The following is a 20,977-nucleotide window of genomic DNA, read 5'->3' as shown; positions in this document are numbered from 1 at the left end:
GGAGAAGAACGATGGCCGTCTGCAACAGTAGGTATAGAACGACCAGAAAGGAAGCTATAGATGAAGGCACAGATAGAAGGACAGAAACCGTAAGAGGGCAGTTTGGAAAATAAAGATTTATGCCGGACTCGATCGATAGCCTTCGAGATGTCAAGTGCAATGGCAAAGCTTTTGCTAAAGTCCCGAAAGGAGGATGACCAGGAGTCTGAAAGGTAGGTGAGAAGATTACCAGTGGAGCGTCCCTGGCGGAACTCATACTGACGATCAGAAAGATGCTTTAAAATTTTTCTGTTAACAATAGACTCGAAAACTTTTGAGACACAAGATGTTAAAGCAATTGGACGATAGTTACGGGGTTGGGAATGGTCACCCTTCTTTGGGACTGGCTGAATGAGAGCAAACTTCTAGTGAGAAAGGTACAAGTTGAGAGACAAAGGCGATAGAGTTTACCTAGGCAGGGTGTAAGCATAGAAGCACATATCTTGAGGACAACAGGAGGGACTCCATCAGGCCCATATGCCTTGTTAGTACTGAGGCCAATGATGGCCGAAAATACATCAGATGAAGAAATTTTAACGTCAGCCATGAGGAAGTCAGAGGGTGGAAATGATGGAGGAACAGCACCGGGATCGTCTAAGGTGGAATTGAAGGAGAAAGTCTGAGCAAAGAGATCTGCTTCATCGGTAGAAGAAATAGCTACAGAGCCATCAGAGTAGAAAAGAGGAGGGAAGGTTTGACGAGTTAAAGTTGTTAGAAAGGTTTTTGGCAAGGTGCCAGATGGAGCGGGAAGAATTCGAGCTGGAGAATTGAGAGCATTCAGTACGGATTAAATTATTTTTACCAGAGCGAAGAAAAGCCTTAGCAGGATCCCGGGCAGAAACATAAAAAAGTGTGATTCAGGGGTGGGTTGGCTCAGGTACCTTTTATAGGCCCTCTCCTTGTTGCGGACATCATTAGAACAAGCGTGATTAAACCAAGGCTTTCTTGCATTAGTCAGAGGATATGAGAAAGGAATGTATGCTCCCATGCCCTAGAGAATAGCCTCCGTAATGCGCAAGGCACATTCAGATGGCTCCCGGCTATGGAAGCAATAATCATTTCATGAAAAATAAAAGAAGTACTGCCTGAGGGCCTCCCAATCCACAGCTCCAAAGTGCCACAGACGACGTTTCTTTGGAGGGTCCACAGGCCGTACCTGAGCGATAGGACAGGTTAAGGTAATAACCAGTGCGAGAGAGGCCTTTCATAAACTTTAAAAAATTGCAAGTAGCAGCAGCAACAATACTACTGCTACTACTACTACTAATGGTAGTAGTAGTAGTAGAAGAAGTACTACTACTACTGCTCATAATACTACTACTACTACTGTACTTTTTTTTTCATAAATCACCTCCATCCATTGGTGAATTATATTGTGAAGATCAAAACCAACCTTGCTAATACAGTTCACCATTTGGAGTTGTAACGTGAAGGTTAACACTAACCCTCATATTACAATGCGTTGGCCCCAAGCACCCCAACGGCTGTGGTTACCAACCATCTACTATTACTATTATTATTTAATTTATTTTTATTGCTATTACAGTGAAAATAAAGACATTAAACTATTGGAGTCGCTGGTCTATGCGACTCTTGACCGCTGTAGCTTCGTAATCCATACCCGCCAGAGAGACATGCCTGAGGGCTGATGATCTTGTGCCCCCGTGACATAGCAAAGCAGACTTCACGAGGGAGAATGACAGTCGACATCTCATCCAGGCCATAACAGAACTCTGTGGTTGACGTTTCTTCTCAGAAAGAACCTCTGCCAGTCTCGAGTAGAATCTCACCGCCTCTGGACCCATCCCACCTGATGTTGTGAACACAAGGGGAGTGAATCGACCGTGGTTCACATGTTGGATCCTTTCTTGATAATTTCTATTTTTTTCTTGCTCATTCCTTTTGTGTGCAGCTTCGAGAGACAGTTTGCGATGACATGCTGCCATGGAATCGAATATCCTGATGTCGAAGAACGCCCTCTGCCCACGTGTCCAGAAACCTCGAGCACTGACATACACTCTTGCATCATTTGATGATGTGTTTGCTGTTCTGTGGGTGAAGTGCTCGCCTACTTCTGCTACTACTACTACTAATGAAAAAATACTTGCTCTGACCAAAGATGTTAAAGACTGCATGGTTCCTTAAGCACTATATATATATATATATATATATATATATATATATATATATATATATATATATATATATATATATATATATATATATATATATATATATATATATATATATATATATATATATATATATATATATATATTTTTTTTTTTTTTTTTTTTCCGTCGATGATGGAGTTTTCTCCCACACAGTTTTTCAACTCTCATTTTTTTTTTTTTTTCATTTTTTTCCCCTTTAGTTTCTATTTTGTTCCTTATCGTATGAACATTTCGTTTAAGCATTTCATTCCTCCTCCTAGTTTGACTGTGTGGCTCCTTGACGCAATTTCTCTCCTCCTTCCCTCCTTCCTTCGTTCTTTTCTTCCTTCCTTAACGTAGTTGCTCTCACTGGCCTCTTTCCTGTTTACCTCGCAGATATGCTGGTGTTTAGTGCATTACGTCGTCCTTGCCTCCTCCCATTTAGCACCTTTATGGCCCGTTTATTCACCATTATTAGTCTTAACTCCTGGCAGAACGATGCAAACATGTATATACTGTACGTCCCACACAGCCACTATATCAGGTCACTGTCTAGTGCAAGGTTAGACTGTTAAATCTTGATGTTCGATGTGTGGTTGTCAACTCGCCCGTTAACACATGAAGGCCAAGCTTTTTATTATTATCTATCTATCTGTCTATTGCCAGACGCCACAATCCCGTAAGGGGTGGCCATTTGACTTTGAGTTATTTGTTTTATGGGGAGGTGGACTAATCCTTCACCAACCCACTTGTTGACACGTAGGGAGCGGTAGGGGGGTCAATGTCAGGTAGGTAGGGCCTAAAATTTCAAATGGGCATAAAATCATCAATTTTCACCCGATTTACTCCAAATTTGATATGTGACATCTTTGACTAGATATCCTGTTGCGTTTATACGTCAACGCTAAAATGACTGCCGGGGACGGGTTTGCTGTGCACCCACGAGCATTAGTTCGCCAACAGTCCCTACCAGGCATATGTTCACAAACATATCCCATAGAGGGCGCGGCGCTCGTCCACAAGAGTAAGGGAAAAGGGAGGAAACGGAGAGGGGGAGGGGGAGGGAGGCAGCGAGACGGGAGGGAGAGAGAGGCAACAAGACAGGTGAGGGAGAGAGCCTGTGGCTCTGGTAGATGCCACATATCGGGTGTTTTATTGTTACTGTTATTATTACTATTATTATTACTTTTACTGTTATTGCTGTTACTCTTAGTATTACTACTTTATTATTATTATTACTATTACTATTATTATTACTATTACTGTTATTAATACTAATACTATTATTACCATTACCATTACTATTTTAATTATTATTATCATCATTATTATTATTATTATTATTATTATTATTATTATATATGAAATAAGTATAGGAAAAAAGGACGTAATCCAGCGCTAGCCCTTAGAAAACGGCTGACTCTTTTGTATTATTTCATGTGTGACGGACGCACCAGTGATGTTCAGAGGCTAATGGTGTGATAAAGTCTGGCAACCCATAAACAACAGTTTGAATTTGATCCAGACGATCAAAAGCGCCACATGAAAATCCCCATCGTCTAAGGTTTAAGGCATTAAGACATTAATTTAATCGTGTCATATAATGTGAAAGTAGACAGAGCGGTAAAAGGACGTAAACAAAGAGGAAAAGAAGGGAAGAGAGAGAGAGAGAGAGAGAGAGAGAGAGAGAGGTGGGGGGGAACAAGGAGTTAGCAAGTGAAACACGTAAATATTTTAGAATCACATAATTACATACTTCAGAAATTGGAGGGTGAATTATGGTAGAATTTCGGGATAGATTATTCCAACTGGAAGAGTTAGCTACAGTGTTAAAAACCCTTTCATTACGAGAGGCCTTTCCTCAAATGAATAAAATCGTCTGGCAGCAGCAAGAATGAATTACAAAGGAGGCAACCTTGACTCGAGGGGCTTAATGAAAAACACAGGTTCCGGGGTTCATAATTTCCCAGTTTGGCTGAAGTTCTGGCGAATCTCAAATGGATAATCATATATGTTTATACTGTGGTCAGAGTTATGACTTCTCAAAAGGAAATATAAGTACTTTGTGAGGTTAGAGCTCCAAGATTTTGACACAAATCCTGTAATTATACATGTGAACAGCCTATTACCGACACCAGTAATGTTGGAGAAGGTTATGTATTCACCCTGTGTGTGTGTGTGTGTGTGTGTGTGTGTGTGTGTGTGTGTGTGTGTGTGTGTGTGTGTGTGTGTGTGTGTGTGTGTGTGTGTGTGTGTGTGTGTGTGTGTACAAGATATCTCAGAAAGTTCTCGAATTTTAATGAAATCTGGTGGATAGCTGGGCAGTCGTTCAAGGAAGACTTGCTTAGATTTTGAGGTGGAGCGGGATTTGGATGCAAGAATAAAATCGTAAATTTCATTGGCATCAATGGAGGTATGCTATCGCTGAAATTCATTAATTGAGAACACACAATCGTGAAATTAAATGACTAACTGTGAAACCGTAAAAGTATTCGCCTGGTAGGAAACAGGAATTCCAGCAATAAAGCTTAGACCTGACTGGCGTTGGCAGAAGTACATGCTCTCCAAGTGCTTTCTAGGTATCACTGTTGTGGAAGGGAAGAAGAGAATTTACCGAGTTAATTTTCTTGAGTCAAAAGAAATTTGTCAGCTTCCATATCCCTTATAACTTCCAACGAATAATGATGAGAGTTCTATCTATCTATCTATTGCCAGACGCCTTAATCCAGTAAGGGGTGGCCACAAACAAATCGCCTCCATGTCGCCCTGTCCCCCACCATTTCACTGCCCCACTCCCAGCTCACACCCCCTCTCTCATATATCTCTCCACTTCATCCCTCCATCTCATTCTTGGCCTCCTCCTCCCTCTCCCCCCCTCCACCTCATTCACATACACTCTCCTCGTTAGTCTCTCACTCTCCATCTCTTAAACATGGCCAAACCACCTCAGTGTGTTTCTCCTAACGCTTCCTATCACATCCACATCCACACCACAACGATCCTTCACTTCCTCATTTATCAATCTGTTTCTCCATGTGACTCCACAGGCTCCTCTCAAATAACTCATTTCCACAGTTCTCACTCTTGACTTCTGTCCGTCCAGCAAGGTCCAAGCTTCACTTCCATACGTTAGAGTTGGTATCACAATACTGTCACGTAGTAACTTTTTCACTTCCATGCTCACTTCCCTGTTTCTTATCACTGCTTTCAAGGAGCCAGCAACCATTCTTCCTTGCTGTACCCTTTCAAGCACTTCACCATCTAAACTTCCATCCTTACTCATCACACTACCCAAGTACTTAAAAGGACTCACATTGTCCATTTCCTCCTCATCCAACTTCACTGTACATTCACTGGCTTCACCTGTCTCGAACTCATAACTTTACTTTTCCCTACATTCACCTTTACATTCCATTTCTTACATAATCTCCCAAACTCATCCACCAAGCCTTGCAGCTCCCCTTCGTCTTCACTTAACAACACAGTATCATCTGCAAACAACAGTACAGGGAGTTTCCAAACACTGTCCTCTCTCATTAGGGCCGCGCCAACATCCACTGCCCTACCTTGTATCTCTTTTATAACCCCATCCATATACAGACTGAACAACCATGGAGACATGACACATCCCTGTTTCAATCCAACCTTCAAATAGAAAAATTCACTCAGTTCACTATCCACATGCACTGCAGTCTTAGCACCCTCATACATACTCTTCACGGCATTCAAGAAACTTCCCATCTACTCCATATATTCTTAATACTTTCCATAATCCTTGTCTATCCACGCTGTCATATGCTTTCTCTAAATCCATGAAGGCCGCATACAACTTCTTTCCCTTGTCTAAAAACTTTTCCTTTAAAGATCTAAGAATGAATATCTGATCTACACGGCCCCTTCCCTTCCTTAAACCTCCTTGTTCTTCTCCAACTAATTCCTCTGTTATTTCCCTAACTCTGTCAAGAAGCATCGTACCATAGACTTTTCCTATTACACTAAGAAGACATATGCCCCTATGATTACCGCATACTTCTTTTTCCCCATTTCCTTTGTACAAGGGAGTAATCATACCTGACTTCCAATCCTCCGGGACTCGACCTTCCTTTCAGGCCAATATGCACATCTTCCATATCCATTCTACTACTATCTCTCCCCCATGCTTCAGCATTTCACCACACACTCCATCAGTTCCTGGGGCTTTCACCATTTTAACTTTCTTCATGAGAGTTGACTCCATAATTATGCTGTTGAAAAATTGCATATTTTTAATGAAGGGCTATAATCATTGAAAAGGTATTTCTCCTCATCCTTCGTCTCTGATATTTTGCTTTTACAGCTGGATGTGGTAGACCCGAGAGTTTCATCCCACTGTTCTGGCCAAACTGTTTGTGTATTCGGCACAGAGTTCTTAAATTGTCTCCAGCCACATCCTGGCGATAGGCGGCGATGAAGCGGCAAGCTAGACATAGCTATACCCGTTTATTATAATTTGGTCCAAAACTATCACTTGTTTATGTTGATTGCTAAGCTGTAGCAATAGATTAATATCAGAATATGATGCTGTTGACGAAGAATGGCTATGAAAATGATAAAGAGCCTTACCATTGTTTTCTCCAGCTAATAAGTTTTTTCTTTTTTATGCAAGGAAGAAGGAACCAAAGGCCAGGAGCTCGCAAACCTTTCCTTCCAAGAAAAAAAAAAACAATACAAAAGAGAGCCAAATTCAAGATCAGTTCAATTCAAGATGCCAGAACACACTGCATTTGAAAGACTGGAGATTATAGGAAGTAGGAAATACAGAGAGGGAGACAGTTACAGAGTTGGCCTGTTGCATAAATAAAGGACTGGAAGTAATGGTTAACTCTTGCATTAGAGAGTTGAACAGAAAAGGTATGAGAGTTTGTTTCTAGACGGGTGCTATGCACCCGACGTAGAGGTGGAGTGATACAAGCAGTAAGTTTAGAGGAACAGTGACCATTGAAGTAGCGATATAAAAGCGATTAAGATGCAACAGTGCGGCGAAGAGACAGGTTGAAGGGAGCCAGTAAGAGAAGGAGAGTTAATAAGACGAAAAGCCTTTGACTCCACCCTATTGAGAAGAGCTGTATGTGGAGAGCCTCCCCACACATGAGAGTTGTACCCCACGCAGGGGCGAATAAAACCCGTGTATAAAGTCAACAACTGTGCAGGGGTAAAGAAGGTAAGGAGTCGGCTTAGCACACCTAATCTCTTGGAAGCAGATTTTACAAGAGATGTAATATGATCATTCCAAGATAACACCTGGGAGAATGAAACCAAAAGCATGTTTAAGGACGATGCAGGATTGAGCTGGATATTATTAAACATTAGTGAGTACTCCCGTGGAAGATTTTGTCAGGCTGACAGGTGTAAGAACTGAGTCTCTGATCCATTACAAACAACAAGATTACTTTTACCCCAGAGATACGAGCCAAATCAGACATTAGGTGTGCCATAGCCTCATCCCTTGCTTGTTGAAGTAACTGCTGAGATGGACGTTGCGGGAACCGAATGGAAAGATGAAGGGTGGAGTCATCAGCTTATGAATGGATAGGGTTAGATGTACAGCTTAGAAGGTCATTGATGAATAAAAGGAAGAGAGCTGGTGGTAGGACACAGCCCTGAGGAACACAACTGTTGATAGATCTAGGAGAAGAACGATGGCCGTCTACACCAGCAGCTATAGAACGACCAGAAAGGAAGCTAGCGATGAAGGATAGAAATCGTATGAGGGCAGTTTGGAAATTAAAGATTTGTGCCAGACTCAATCGAGAGCCTTTGAGATGTCAAGTGCAATGGCAAAGCATTCGCCAAAGTCCCGAAAGCATGATGACTAGGAGTCCGAAATATACAGTAGGTGAGAAGATCGCCAGTAGAGCATCCCTGGCAGAACCCATAATGACGATCAGAAAGAAGGGTATGATAGGAAAGTTGTTATTTTAATTTTACTATTAAGAATAGACTTGAAAACTTTTGAGACACAAGATGTTAAAGCAATTGGGTGGTAGTTAGAGGGTTGGAAACGGTCACCCTTCTTTGGGACTGGCTGAATGAGAGCAAACTTCCAGCAAGAAAGAAAGGTACAAATTGACAGACAAAAACGAAAGAGTTTACCTAGGCAGGGTGTAACCACAGAAGCACATTCATTGAGGACAACAGGAGGGACTCCATCAGGCCCATATGCCTTGTTAGTATTGAGGCCATTGATGGCAGTAAATATATCAGCTGAAGAAATTTTAATGTCAGCCATGAGGAAGTCAGAGGGGGGGAAGTGATGGAGGAACAGCACCGGGATCGTCTAAGGTGGCATTAGAGGAGAAAGTTTGAACAAAGAGATTTGGTTTATCAGTAGAAGAAATAGCTACAGAGTCATCAGAGTAGAAAAAAGGAGGGAAGAATGAGGAGGTAAAGTTGTTAGAAAGATTTTTGACACGGTGCCAGATGGAGCGGGAAGAATACGAGTTGGAGACTTGAGAGCATTCAGTACAGATGAAATTATTTTTAGCAGAGTGAAGAACAGACTTAGCACGATTCCGGGCAGAAACGAAAGAAAGATGTGATTCAGGGGTGGATTGGCTCCAGTACCTTTTATAGGCCTTCTCCTTGCTGTGGACAGCATAAGAACAATCGTGATTAAACCAAGGCTTTCCTGCATTAGGCATTGGATATGAGAATGGAATGTATGTTTCCATGCCCAAGGGAATAACCTCCATAATGCGTGAAGCACACTCAGATGGCACCTGGCCATGGAAGGAATAATCATTCCAGGGAAAATCAAAGAAGTACTGCCTTAGGGCCTCCCAATCAGCAGCTCCAAAGTGCCACAACCAACGTTTCTTTGGAGGGTCCACAGGCCGTACCAGAGTGATAGGACAGGTTAAGGTAATAAGGCTGTGATCAGAGAAGCCCAACGGAGAGGATAGATTAACAGTGTAAGCAGAAGGATTAGTTGTAAGGAAGAGGTCAGGTATGTTGGAGCTCTCTCCAAGGGGGTCAGGGATACGGGTAGAATGCTGTACAAGCTGCTCTAGGCCATTAAGGATAGAAAAGATGTAAACTTGTTCACCAGGTGGAGAAGTGAAAAGAGAGGAGAGCCAAAGGTGGTGGTGAACTCTGAAATCTATTCCTTGAATGGAGATTTCACAGAAAGGAGAAGCGGATAGGATATGTTCCATCGTAGAAGTAAGATAGTCAAGGAATTTTCCATAGTCAGTAGAATTAGGGGAGCACAAATGTATTTAGTCAGAGAGTGACAGGATAGCTGAAGCTAGGGAGTAGAGAATTCAGAAGAATCAAGTTCAGGCACACGAGAGCAAGATAAGTCGTTGCGTACATATACACAACAGCCACCTGTGGCTTTGAAATGAGTATAGAGAAAGTAGGAGGATACAGAAAAGGATTTGCTATCAGTTGCCTCAGACAGCTGAGTCTCAGTTAAGAAGAGAAGGTGAGGTTTAGAGGAGGAGAGGTGGTGTTCGACAGAGAGAAAGTTAGAGGAAAGGCAGCGAATGTTGCAGAAATGAAGAAGTGAGTCAGACAATGGGTCCTGGCAGCTCTGTGTCGTCACTGGGAGAGGGGCGGATGGTGGGGGCATTAATGGTCCCCCCCGGGGACTCCGAGGCTTAGTTATTGTACGCCATTTTTCAAGTTTAATTTTGAAAAGGAAGTGTAATGTGTAATGTGCATGTAAATGGTGCTGATAGAGAATCTTGTACTGGAGAGCATGCTGGCCTACTCTTTGTGTTACTGAAACACTGAAAAAGTTCACCAAAGGGGGATGGTCAGGAACTAGTCCCGAGGGCTGATGGAACGGGAGCTGCAGTTCTCCCTGCCATCAGCTTTCCATTCACTCCGTGAGTACTGCCCTGCTCGACTGATGCTACAGTCTACTCCACCAGTGATAGTCTACGGAAGATAGTCTACAATGAGACAAAAATCTGGGGCAAGTTGATGTAAGAGAACTACAATGGGATAGCGAGAAGAGCCGGGCTTGGGTTTATAAAGGATATTAACTAGTTTACATGGTAAGAGAGTCTCCGTGATAGGTACTATCACGAACAAAAGTTCGTTCCCTCAACCAGCCACTGTGTGAATCCGAAACACCTGAGGATCGAATAACGAAGCATCTGGAAGAAGTGCCATTTTCACCCAACAGATGGTGCACAGTAATGTTTATAAGGGGGACAAGGAGGTTGGGAGAGGGAGGTGCTCGAGATGAAGTTAGTATCTGGGTGCAGATGACGTAGCTTAATCACCAGATGTTGATATGATTACGATTATGATAGAGATGAATTAAAATAAGACCGATAAATGATGTTCGGTAACATTATTTGTATGCGTGGTGGATGTTGTAGCATCAACAGTGGCCGAGTTAAAAGTATGATTACTAGCAATATACTGAAATCACACATTTTAAGCTTTAGAGCAGGGGCATATGATAATTATTACTAATATACGGCATTTGGGATATCATTTTCAATGACAATAAACGGCCAGCATTCAGACAATCTGTTTTACCAAACAATAATTTATTTTGTCCTGTATAAATTGTTTGATTTTATTCCACACATTACCAAGACATAGTCAATATCTCCCAGATAAGCAAATACATCGCACACTTATGCGTATATCTTCAACAAATGTTGCCCCTATCCCCCCTACCAAATACTAAGTGTATTGCAGGAATTAGTGGCTGAAATGCACCTACGGTTACACCTGGCAGGTTTCTCTCAACCTCGGGTCAACATAACGTCAAAAGTGTTCATTTATTTCCAGTGTACCCTACTGACTGGCTACTTAAATCAGCAAAACTAGCACTGCAGTTTTTTTTCTTTTCCTCTCTCTCTCTCTCTCTCTCTCTCTCTCTCTCTCTCTCTCTCTCTCTCTCTGTAAACTAGCACCTTCAGTGAGGTAACTGTAAAAAATAAAAGCATATTATGTAGACTATAGTTATTGTTAGCCCGAACTTTAGTTGAGGCAAATCTGTTAGCGTAACCTTAGCCTTATTCTGACTCGACTGGTGCGTGTGTAATAGACAGCCCATACATGGTGCAGACACTATCAGCTTCTTAGACTCGTTAAATAGGTCTAGTAATCATGCGGTTACATAAGTTGTTCACTCTGTTATTTTCACCATGCAAAAAACAAAAACTTGATGTCCACAACTTATTTCCACAACTTATTTAATAAACAAATAACTGACTAGAAGTATACTGTGGGTCTTAAACTGTCTAAGATACACGTGACTGGTTACTGAATATCAGGATCACCCATAAACAGGTGGTTAACTCTCCAGGAGTGGTGGTCTCCACGTCTCTCATCATTCTCCTTTGTCTGTCTGTCACTTGTAGAAATGTTTGCTTCTGTATTTGTTTATGATGGGGTCGGGGAGGCTGGGAGAGGCCGACGCCACATTAGTAAGTTTAGGTGTAAGTGACTTGTGTTATTAATATATTTGCTATATTATTCAAATTCCAATAATCGACCATCACTCTGATAACCTATTATACCGAACAATACTTTATTTGCTCTATTATAAATGTTTCGAGTTCATTCCACACATTACCAACACAAGGTAAATTGGCCCATCTGTTATAATGGGATTAACATCACAATTATGTGAATATCGCGAACAAATGTGACCCATAGCCCACCCTGACCCGTAATGAGTGTGTATTGCAGGAAACGGTAAAGATGTGGTCACACTGGCAGGTTTCTGACAACCACGAGTCAGTATAAGTAACAAGTGGTATACAGTTTTTCTTTTACCCACTGATTGGCTACTCGATTGTGGAAATATACTGTGTTGTTATATTCCCTTAGCAAAGTAGCACTATCAGTGGGGTATATTGTAAAACAATGAAAATATGAATACTGACTCTCTTGCCAGCCCATTCCTTGGTTGAGGGAAACCTGCCAATGTAAGCCCAGCTTTGGTGCGGGTGGGACAGCCAGCCCATACATGGGGCGGAAACCACCTGTGTGATAACAATGCAATTGCAGAAGTTATTCACACCGTAATATCGTTATTTAAAGTAAAATAAAAACGCGAGGTCCACAAATTATATAATAACTCCAAGAGCTTAGTCCAAGTCTGTTATGAGTCTTAAGCTGTTTATGACGCACGTGACTGGTTATCTCATGTCAGGACCACCCATAGACAAGTGGTGGACTGTTCAGGAGCGCTAGTCTCCCCATCCCTCATAAACCTCCTTCGTCCTTCCTACCTCCTCCGTCTGGCTATGCCTTGTAAAACATGTTTGCATGTGTATTTGTGCTATTATATATTTCGTATTGTAAAGCATATTGTAGTAGTAGTAGGAATAGTTGTTCCCTAGGCAGTCTGGCCGAACAGCCCCGAGTCCCTTAGGAAGACGATAGCCGAGACCGGGCTTTCCCATAGAGCTCTCAAAGAGTGTATGGTGTGTTGTTGGCGTAGGTGATTGTGTGCAATGCAGTCTTCCATAATGTGCTTAATAGTATGGGGTGCTGTGTTGCATTCTGGACAGGCATCAGCGAAGGAGTCATCCAGCCTCTTCTGGTAGCTTAAGAGGGCTGGATGGTGTCCACATCTCAGCCTGGCCAGGTGGACCCTGTCCTCACGAGGAAGATAAGATTCAGAAGGGTGGATGTCAGGAGGCCGTGCATGCAGCTGTGTGTTGTCTTTAAGTGACTGAATGGAGCGGCGAGTGATCTGAGTGTGGATATGCTTCTGGAAGCTGGTCTGAGGTGGGCGAGGGGGGAGAGATGACAGTATTTGTGTATGGTATCGTGTACTGGGTGTCGTTTTGATGTTCCTTGGTGTGGGTGGATGTGCTGCCATGTACTGTAGTGGATGTTGTGGGTTTGTGGAGGCTGCAGCAAGAAACTGGGTGCCTCTCATGTCTATGTGATCCTTGACTTTCAGGACTTTGGATTCTTGATGTAGGTGGTCCGTGGGTGTAGTAGTTGTGCAGCCTGTGATTATTTTTAGGGCCTTGTTCTGTATGGTCTGTAGAGTGTTGTATTGTGTTTTGGTCAGGTTAGAAGCCCAGGCAGGGCTTGCATAATTCGTCACTGAACGTATGTATTGTTTGTATACTGTGGTGGTGGTTTCTTGGTTGTGTCTGAATGTTGTATGGGCAAGTGACCTCAAAGCATTGAGTCTTGGTGTTATTTTAATTTTAATGTTTGTGATGTGTTGTATAGGCCTCTCCCAGGCACCGTGTGAGGCCCGTGCAACCAGTTCGTGGCCTGGACAGTAGTAAACAATACCTCCTAGGAATGACCTATATAATATAGACATCTCACCAACATGTATAAAAACGTATCATGTCTGTTGTAATTTTTTTTTTCCTTTGTTTTGTGAACTTGGTATTTCACCACAATAGAAGAAAGATATTTGCTAAACACGAAATTACTGACACATTTTAGTTATCATGATATTTACTTTGTATAATAAAATGTCACATTAAATGGATTAGCAGTCCTAATAAACAAGTGATTTCCTCATCGGGATTATTGTAATTCATCTCTATCACAATCGTAACCATATCAACATCTGGTGATTAAGCTACGTCATCTGCACCCAGATACGAACTTCATCTCGTCGCACCTCCCTCTCCCAACCTCCTTGTCCCCCTCATAAACATTACTGTGCACCATCTGTTGGGTGAAAATGGCACTTCTTCCAGATGCTTCGTTATTCGATCCTCAGGTGTTTCAGATTCACACAGTGGCTGGTTGAGGGAACGAACTTTTGTTCTTGATAGTACATTAATCTTTTTACGAATAGTTTATTTTTACTCCATGATGGTTACAAATTATTAGAGCTAGTTACCTTTTTTTATTCATTTCTTTAAGTATCCATAATAGTTACATATTATTTCAGATTGATTTCGTTTTTCGTTTTTTAATCTTCATGATAGTTAGGTATTATTATGGATAGCTTTGTTTATTTTCATATTTATTGGTTTTCATGATAGTTATATAATATTACTCATAGTTTCCCTTTTGTTTTGTTTTTAGTGTTATTACAGTTAGTTTCCGTCGTGGTTTTTTTAATGTTATTACAGATAGTTTCCTTCTGTGTGTGTGTGTGTGTGTGTGTGTGTGTGTGTGTGTGTGTGTGTGTATTAGACATAGGTTTCTTTTTCGTTTTTTAGTGTTATTACAGATAGGTTTCTTTTTCGTTTTTTTGGTCTTATTACAGATAGGTTTCTTTTTCGTTTTTTTTTAGTGTTATTCCAGATAGGTTTCTTTTTCGTTTTTTAGTGTTATTACAGATAGGTTTCTTTTTTGTTTTTTAGTGTTATTACAGATAGGTTTCTTTTTCGTTTTTTTTTTAGTGTTATTACAGATAGGTTTCTTTTTCGTTTTTTAGTGTTATTACAGATAGGTTTCTTTATCGTTTTTAGTGTTATTACAGATAGGTTTCTTTTTTGTTTTTAGTGTTATTACAGATAGGTTTCTTTTTCGTTTTTTTTAGTGTTATTACAGATAGGTTTCTTTTTCGTTTTTTTTAGTGTTATTACAGACAGGTTTCTTTTTCGTTTTTTTTAGTGTTATTACAGACAGGTTTCTTTTTCGTTTTTTTTTAGTGTTATTACAGATAGGTTTCTTTTTCGTTTTTAGTGTTATTACAGATAGGTTTCTTTTTCGTTTTTTTTTCTCTCTGATACTTGTATATTAGTTTTTTTTGTTTGTTTCCATGATAGTTATGTATTATTACAGATACTTTCATTTTTTGGTACTTTAATATTAGCTGTACAGATAAGTGTTATCCTTCGGTTTTTGTAGCTACATATTGTTATTACAGATATTTCCTTTTACTTTTTTTTTTTACTTTAATATTTACTTTACAGATAGGTTTGGATTATCGTATTTATTTACACTAATTTTCACTCAGGTTGTTGTTGTTGTTATTGTTGTTTTACTTTAATATTAACTCTGATATGACTGTGAAGAGTTTTATATCTGAGTTAATGACGACAAAGGAATAGCTAGGCAATTCTTTAAAAGTCTTTAGGCTAGGATGGTCTATATACATGGCCCCTTGTGGAAAGGTAGTGTAGGAGTGGGAAGCCAGGGGTGCGATACTGGATCATATTTTACGATCGAATTCCTGTCGTAACTTAGATTTGTCTCTGCAGGAGGAACAAGAGCCATGGAAATATTATACACTTTCCTTACTTGTTCTTGCTGCACAGTAAAGATAAAGCCTATTATAATTTTTCTCTCGTAGCTAAGATTTGCTTTTTATAGGAGGAGAGTGGGATATGGGAAGACTTGGCTCTCTCTCTCTTCCTCGTCCCTCCTGAAAAAACCAAGTGCAAGTCATAGCAGATGGTAAATATGTTCGTGTACACCGCCCCAGGGTACCAGTATGTGATTTAACCACCTCAGTTCGTTGACGTATTTTTCAGTTTACTCTTGCTGTTTCCAGACGATTTTATTCATCTGTGGATATACTTCTCGAGCCGGAGAACGTCATCCCAGCTCAAGAAATTAACCCTTTGATTGCTGAGGTTTCTCAAAAGTGTTTGATGTTGGCCCAGATAAAATTCTCAATTAACTCTAACTTGGGCTAAAATTGCCTTCACTACGTCTTGAGTGGTCAGTAGTAGAAACAGATTAACGCTAGATTATGATGTTAGTCATGATAAAGTGCTATGGTATGGGTGTAGGACTGAGTTTTATCTTATTCTGTCTCCGAGCCACATGTAGTAAGTGGCAAAAGGACGAAAATCTGGGCCAAGTTAAGGTAAAAGATGTATAGTAACAGACAAACAGTTCCTCGAGATGGACTTTGAAAACTGTGACAGCCATTCTTGGGTGTACCGGTAGCACAGAAACTGTTTATGGATGTAGATTTTGAAATGTCTAGCTGCCTTAGTAAAATTCTTAGGTTTACCATTAGCAGAAATGGTTCTTTGAGGACTGAGGTTGATTTTGAGAAATTTAACAGCCTAGATAATATTCTTGGGTATACCAGTAGCAGAAGAACGGTCCTCGAGATGAACTGTGAAATTTTTGATAAACTAGATGTAATTCTTGGGTGTACCAGTAGTTCTGAAAACTTAACAGCCTAAACAAAGTTCTTGGGTGTAACAGCAGAAGAGAAACGGTTCCTCGACATTGATTTCGAAAACTTTAATTACTTTGATTTCTCTCAGCTGGCGAAAATCTTGTGTGGTTAGCTTTTATAAAATATAAAGTGTACATACCACAGTGAAAGGATTGCAACCCTCCACAGCGATTGGATATGTTTTACCCTTTTTACTCTAACTTGGCCTAAAATTGACGTCTCTCTATCTTGAATATGGAGCCACAGATAAACATTAGATTATGATGCCAGTCTCGAAGAAGAGATATGGAAAGGAAGCCATAGCACTGTCTTGGCCTATCACTGTGCTTCTAACGTGGCCAAAAATTGCCATCACTCCATCTTGAATACTAGGTCGCAAAGACAGATAAACACGAGATTACGATGCTAGTCACGAAGAAGCGATATGGAAAGGATGTGGAGCCTCAGCACTGGTTTATCCTGTCACTGAGCTGACTTGGAAGCCATCTCCTTCTTGAGTACCAAGTAGAAAAGTAACGAACAAAAGCTTCTAAAACTAGTCACAGAGAAGCGATATGGGAAGGATGTGGAGCCATAGCATTGTCTCAACCTATCACTGAGCTTTTTTTTTTTTTTTTTTTTTTTTTTTTACGTGTCCAACTCCGGACAAAGGATTCAGGACCTATTTCTTGGGGGCAGTGACCTATTCCAAGTCCCAGTAGTCCTCCTACACCTCCACATGTCACATGAAATAGGCTGCAAAAGGACAAAAATCTGAGCCAAGTTAAAGTAAAAGGAGTATAGAGGAAAATTAGGTATGCAGGGTAACTCGAATTCCTCACAGAAAACCCGGCTTTGTCTCATTTGGGTCCGTATTCTCGTTGGGTAAGGAAGCTCCCTAGCACAATTAATTTTCGAAACACCCGGTTGGAATTCTTTTCTTTACCTCATCTGTCTATTTGTTGTCGACTTAGATTTGTATGAATAAAACTCAAGAACATATTAATGGAGCAGAATCAAGAATAATCTGGTTAGGAAGAGGTGTCAGTAAACTTCCTAATCGCACGAGAATACCAACCTTTTCCTCACCACCATTCTCACGACCCCGCCAAATTTAGCCAGTGTCCTCGATTTATTTGTGCCTCCTCCTGACGCTTTTATTGTGCTTGAGAAGGGTATTGATTAATGTAAGGGTTATTGAAGGCTATGTGGAACACCAGCAGTTCTGAGTCCCCTCCAAGATTTAAAAAATCGACTAAGTAGCCAGAATGAAGTGAAAAGTGCGTTATTAAGGTGAAATGATAAGCTGTTTATTATTATTATTATTATTATTATTATTATTATTATTATTATTATTATTACCGGTAATGATGATGATGACGATAATGAAAATGATGATGATGATGATGATGATGATGGTGATGATGATCATTATTATTAATATTAATAGTAGTAGTAGTAGTAGTAGCAGCAGTAGTATATTAGCTAGAAATTCGTAAACAGTCAATTGGAATTGTATTTTGACTAACTGCTTTTACATCTTTCAGACAAAGCGCAGGCACAGTTTAATTATTTGTGTGTGTGTGTGTGTGTGTGTGTGTGTGTGTGTGTGTGTGTGTGTGTGTGTGTGTGTGTGTGTGTGTGTGTGTGTGTAATAATGTTTTTATCTATATCTGTCTTTATCTGTTGCTACCTGTCTATATCTAGCTACGAGTATCTAGATAGATAGATAGATAGACAAATAGATAGGTAGGTAGGTAGGTAGGTAGGAAGGAAGGTAGGTTGACAGATAGATATATCACTACAAGCATATCTTGATGCGAAAGTGCGCCCCACTTTATTTGCGCATGTGTCTATAACCGGTGTAGTGATGGTAGCGATTGAATGTTGAAATGTGAATATGGTACAAGATCCCTTCAGGTAGACTGGAGTGATGGTAATGGTAGGGGAGGGGGAGATGGGTAGTGATAGAGGAAAACATTGGTTATGATTAGTGACACAGGAAAATATTTTGTGACGATTTAGAGGCAAGAATACATTGTCCGTTGATTTCCCCACGACTGAGTATGGAGTTTGGAACTTACTTGAGATGAAAAAGGAAAAGAATGTGCATAGACTGTAAATTAATAGCACTGTGTGAGGTGAAGGTATCTAGTCATTAATGTAAGACAGGTTCAGGGTGATGCACGTATGTCACACTGGATTGCAAGGAAGGCTTAATAAAGAGTAAAGTTTCTCTGTCATTGTGAGTCTGGGAATAAAGAATCGTTGTAGCGTGTAATTTGTGGTAGGATAAATAACCTCTTGAATCGCATGACCCATTATACATTTCATTCTGGTTATCTGCAGATGATTTTATTCAGGCTTAGACTTCATTACATGGAGGGATTAAACGTAGCCTTCACTCACTCCTTAACCACATGAGCTCTCCCTTAAGACTGGACTAAAGAGTCTGATAGTTGCTAGAGTAAAATGACAAGGTACTCGGGGTGAAGGGGTTGAAATGTTATGCCTCAGCAGGTGTCAGCGATGCGGGAGCTTACAGGATCACGGAAGACAACAGGGGCATCAACCCACACTCTCTTCACGTGTTTTATTGGCTTATTCCTGCTGCCTCCACACGATTTTATTCAGCCTCTGGGAGACCCATTGTAGTGTAGGGCCCGTATTCTCGTCGGGTAATGAGGTTTCCTAACACCTCTTCCTTTGTGATTTATTATTGGACATGGCTGGTTAATATACTTTTGTACGTTATTTTTCCAGAGTATGGCGATGTTAGAAAGATTTACACAACACAGAAGAGGGGAGCTAGGAGTAATAAGCAAAATAAATCGCTTAGGAAAAGGTGTTAGGGACCTTCCTTAACCGACGAGAATACTGGCCAAGTTTAACTACAGACCCTAACCTCTCCAATTTCTCCGGAGCTGAATAAAATCGTCTGAAAATAGCAAGAATAAACTAAGAAAAATCAGCCATGTTGGTGCATCGTTAAGTGTGTAGTGAAGTGTTAATGTGTGTGTGTTTGTGTGTATGTGGCAGTTGCGGCGGTGCGGTACAGCATCACGGGCGGCAACAGGGACGGCCTCTTCACCATCGACCAGCACACCGGCATCATCACCCTCGCCGCAGCCCTCGACCACGAAACACACACCACGGTGAGAAGGGCATCAGATTCTCATACTTATTCCCAACACATACCACGGTGAGAAGGGCATCAGATTCTAATACTTATTCCCAACACATACCACGGTGAGAAGGGCATCAGATTCTTATACTTATTAACACATACCACGGTGAGAAGGGCATCAGATTCTTATACTTATTAACACATACCACAGTGAGAAGGGCATCAGATTCTTATACTTATTAACACATACCACGGTGAGAAGGGCATCAGATTCTTATACTTATTAACACATACCACGGTGAGAAGGGGATCAGATTCTTATACTTGTTCTCAACACATACCACGGTGCGAAGGGGATCAGATTCTTATACTTATTTTCATTACATACCACGGTAAGACGGGAGATAAATTCTTATACTTATTCTCCCTGTGTCTACACAACTTAGGAGAGAATTTTGGAGAGCTTAGATATAATGTCGTATCTGAAGTTGCACGTGTTGTTGCATCTCTCCCTAAGCGATTTATTCTTCATATTGCACTTTCATGTTTTTTTTTCTGCATGCTACATTCTTTTTTTAGTATCGAAACAGTTTGAATTACTATGCACACGGGGATATTCAGGTGCGCCGTGCAGATAAATCGCTAATGAAGTAGTGTTAAGAAATTTTCAGATCCACCCTTTTCCACACGCCTGCCCCAAGCTGGTTGTAATTTTCTGAAGGTGACAGGAATGAAATGAAAAATATCGGAGTAAAGGGGTGAAATGCAAGGCTCTCTTCCTCTCGGCCGGGCGATTTTTTTGTGTGTTATTGGGACGGCTCAGTCAGCGTTATCAGTGTCTCCCTTGCATCATTTATTCATTTCCTGTTTCCACTGCCACGCCCGCACCAGCAGACTGAGTCACAACACGTTAGATGCCTCCGGATGAGTTACCAGAGGAGCGCTATTTACGGTTCACCCTACACATGATGCTTGACTTCAAAAGGCCTGTGGAGCAGAAAGTTAAGAATTCTCTCTCTCTCTCTCTCTCTCTCTCTCTCTCTCTCTCTCTCTCTCTCTCTCTCTCTCTCTCTCTCTCTCCTCATATGTTTCAGTAAAGATAAAGAAAAAAAAAGTGAGCTGCTGCTGGTATGGGGGAGTCAAAGAATAGTGCTGAGCGTGAGAGAAGCCTGACTGCCCCACAACAGATTTCCTGACGGTTATACAGAGCATTCCTACAGCTGCATCATTCACCTAGGTATACAGTAAGGCATATACATTACATAAATGGTGATTTTTTTAGCTGGAGAGTTAAGTTGTAATTTCACCTATCCCTTCATTTCTGAGTGTATTATTCTTAATATAAGATCGTTTGCAAATAGTCAAAATAAGTACATCATATAACTGATGAGGTTAGGTTTACTGCGATATGGTATTTACCGCACAGTGTGACAAGTAATTTCTCCTTTCAAAATATTCAGGGGGCGTATGTGAGTGTGTGGCAGTTTGTGATAGCAAGGTTTGATTATACTATAATGTGAGGGCCTGGCTGCGCCCGGATTGGATTTTCATATTAGAATGCAGTCTCAATGCATTGCATAGAAATGTTATGCTCAG

At 40.8% G+C, this 20,977-nt stretch overlaps 1 protein-coding gene across 1 annotated transcript in view; it reads left to right on the top strand.

Annotated features, from left to right (window-relative positions):
• LOC145391603 (putative neural-cadherin 2) overlaps nucleotides 1–20,977 on the top strand; it is a 337,197-nt gene that overhangs the window by 224,401 nt on the left and 91,819 nt on the right. Inside the window, exon 3 of the mRNA XM_080266147.1 lies at nucleotides 19,294–19,409. Coding sequence (XP_080122273.1) covers nucleotides 19,294–19,409 — 116 coding nt within the window. The remainder of the gene's footprint in view (nucleotides 1–19,293; nucleotides 19,410–20,977) is intronic.

This window comes from Coenobita brevimanus, chromosome 19 (genome assembly GCF_032717465.1).
Source record: "Coenobita brevimanus isolate Jiangsu-jjx chromosome 19, ASM3271746v2, whole genome shotgun sequence".
NCBI classification, from domain to species: domain Eukaryota; kingdom Metazoa; phylum Arthropoda; class Malacostraca; order Decapoda; family Coenobitidae; genus Coenobita; species Coenobita brevimanus.
The sequence above is the reverse complement of the archived record's forward strand: the minus strand, read 5'-3'. Positions and strand labels throughout refer to the sequence as shown.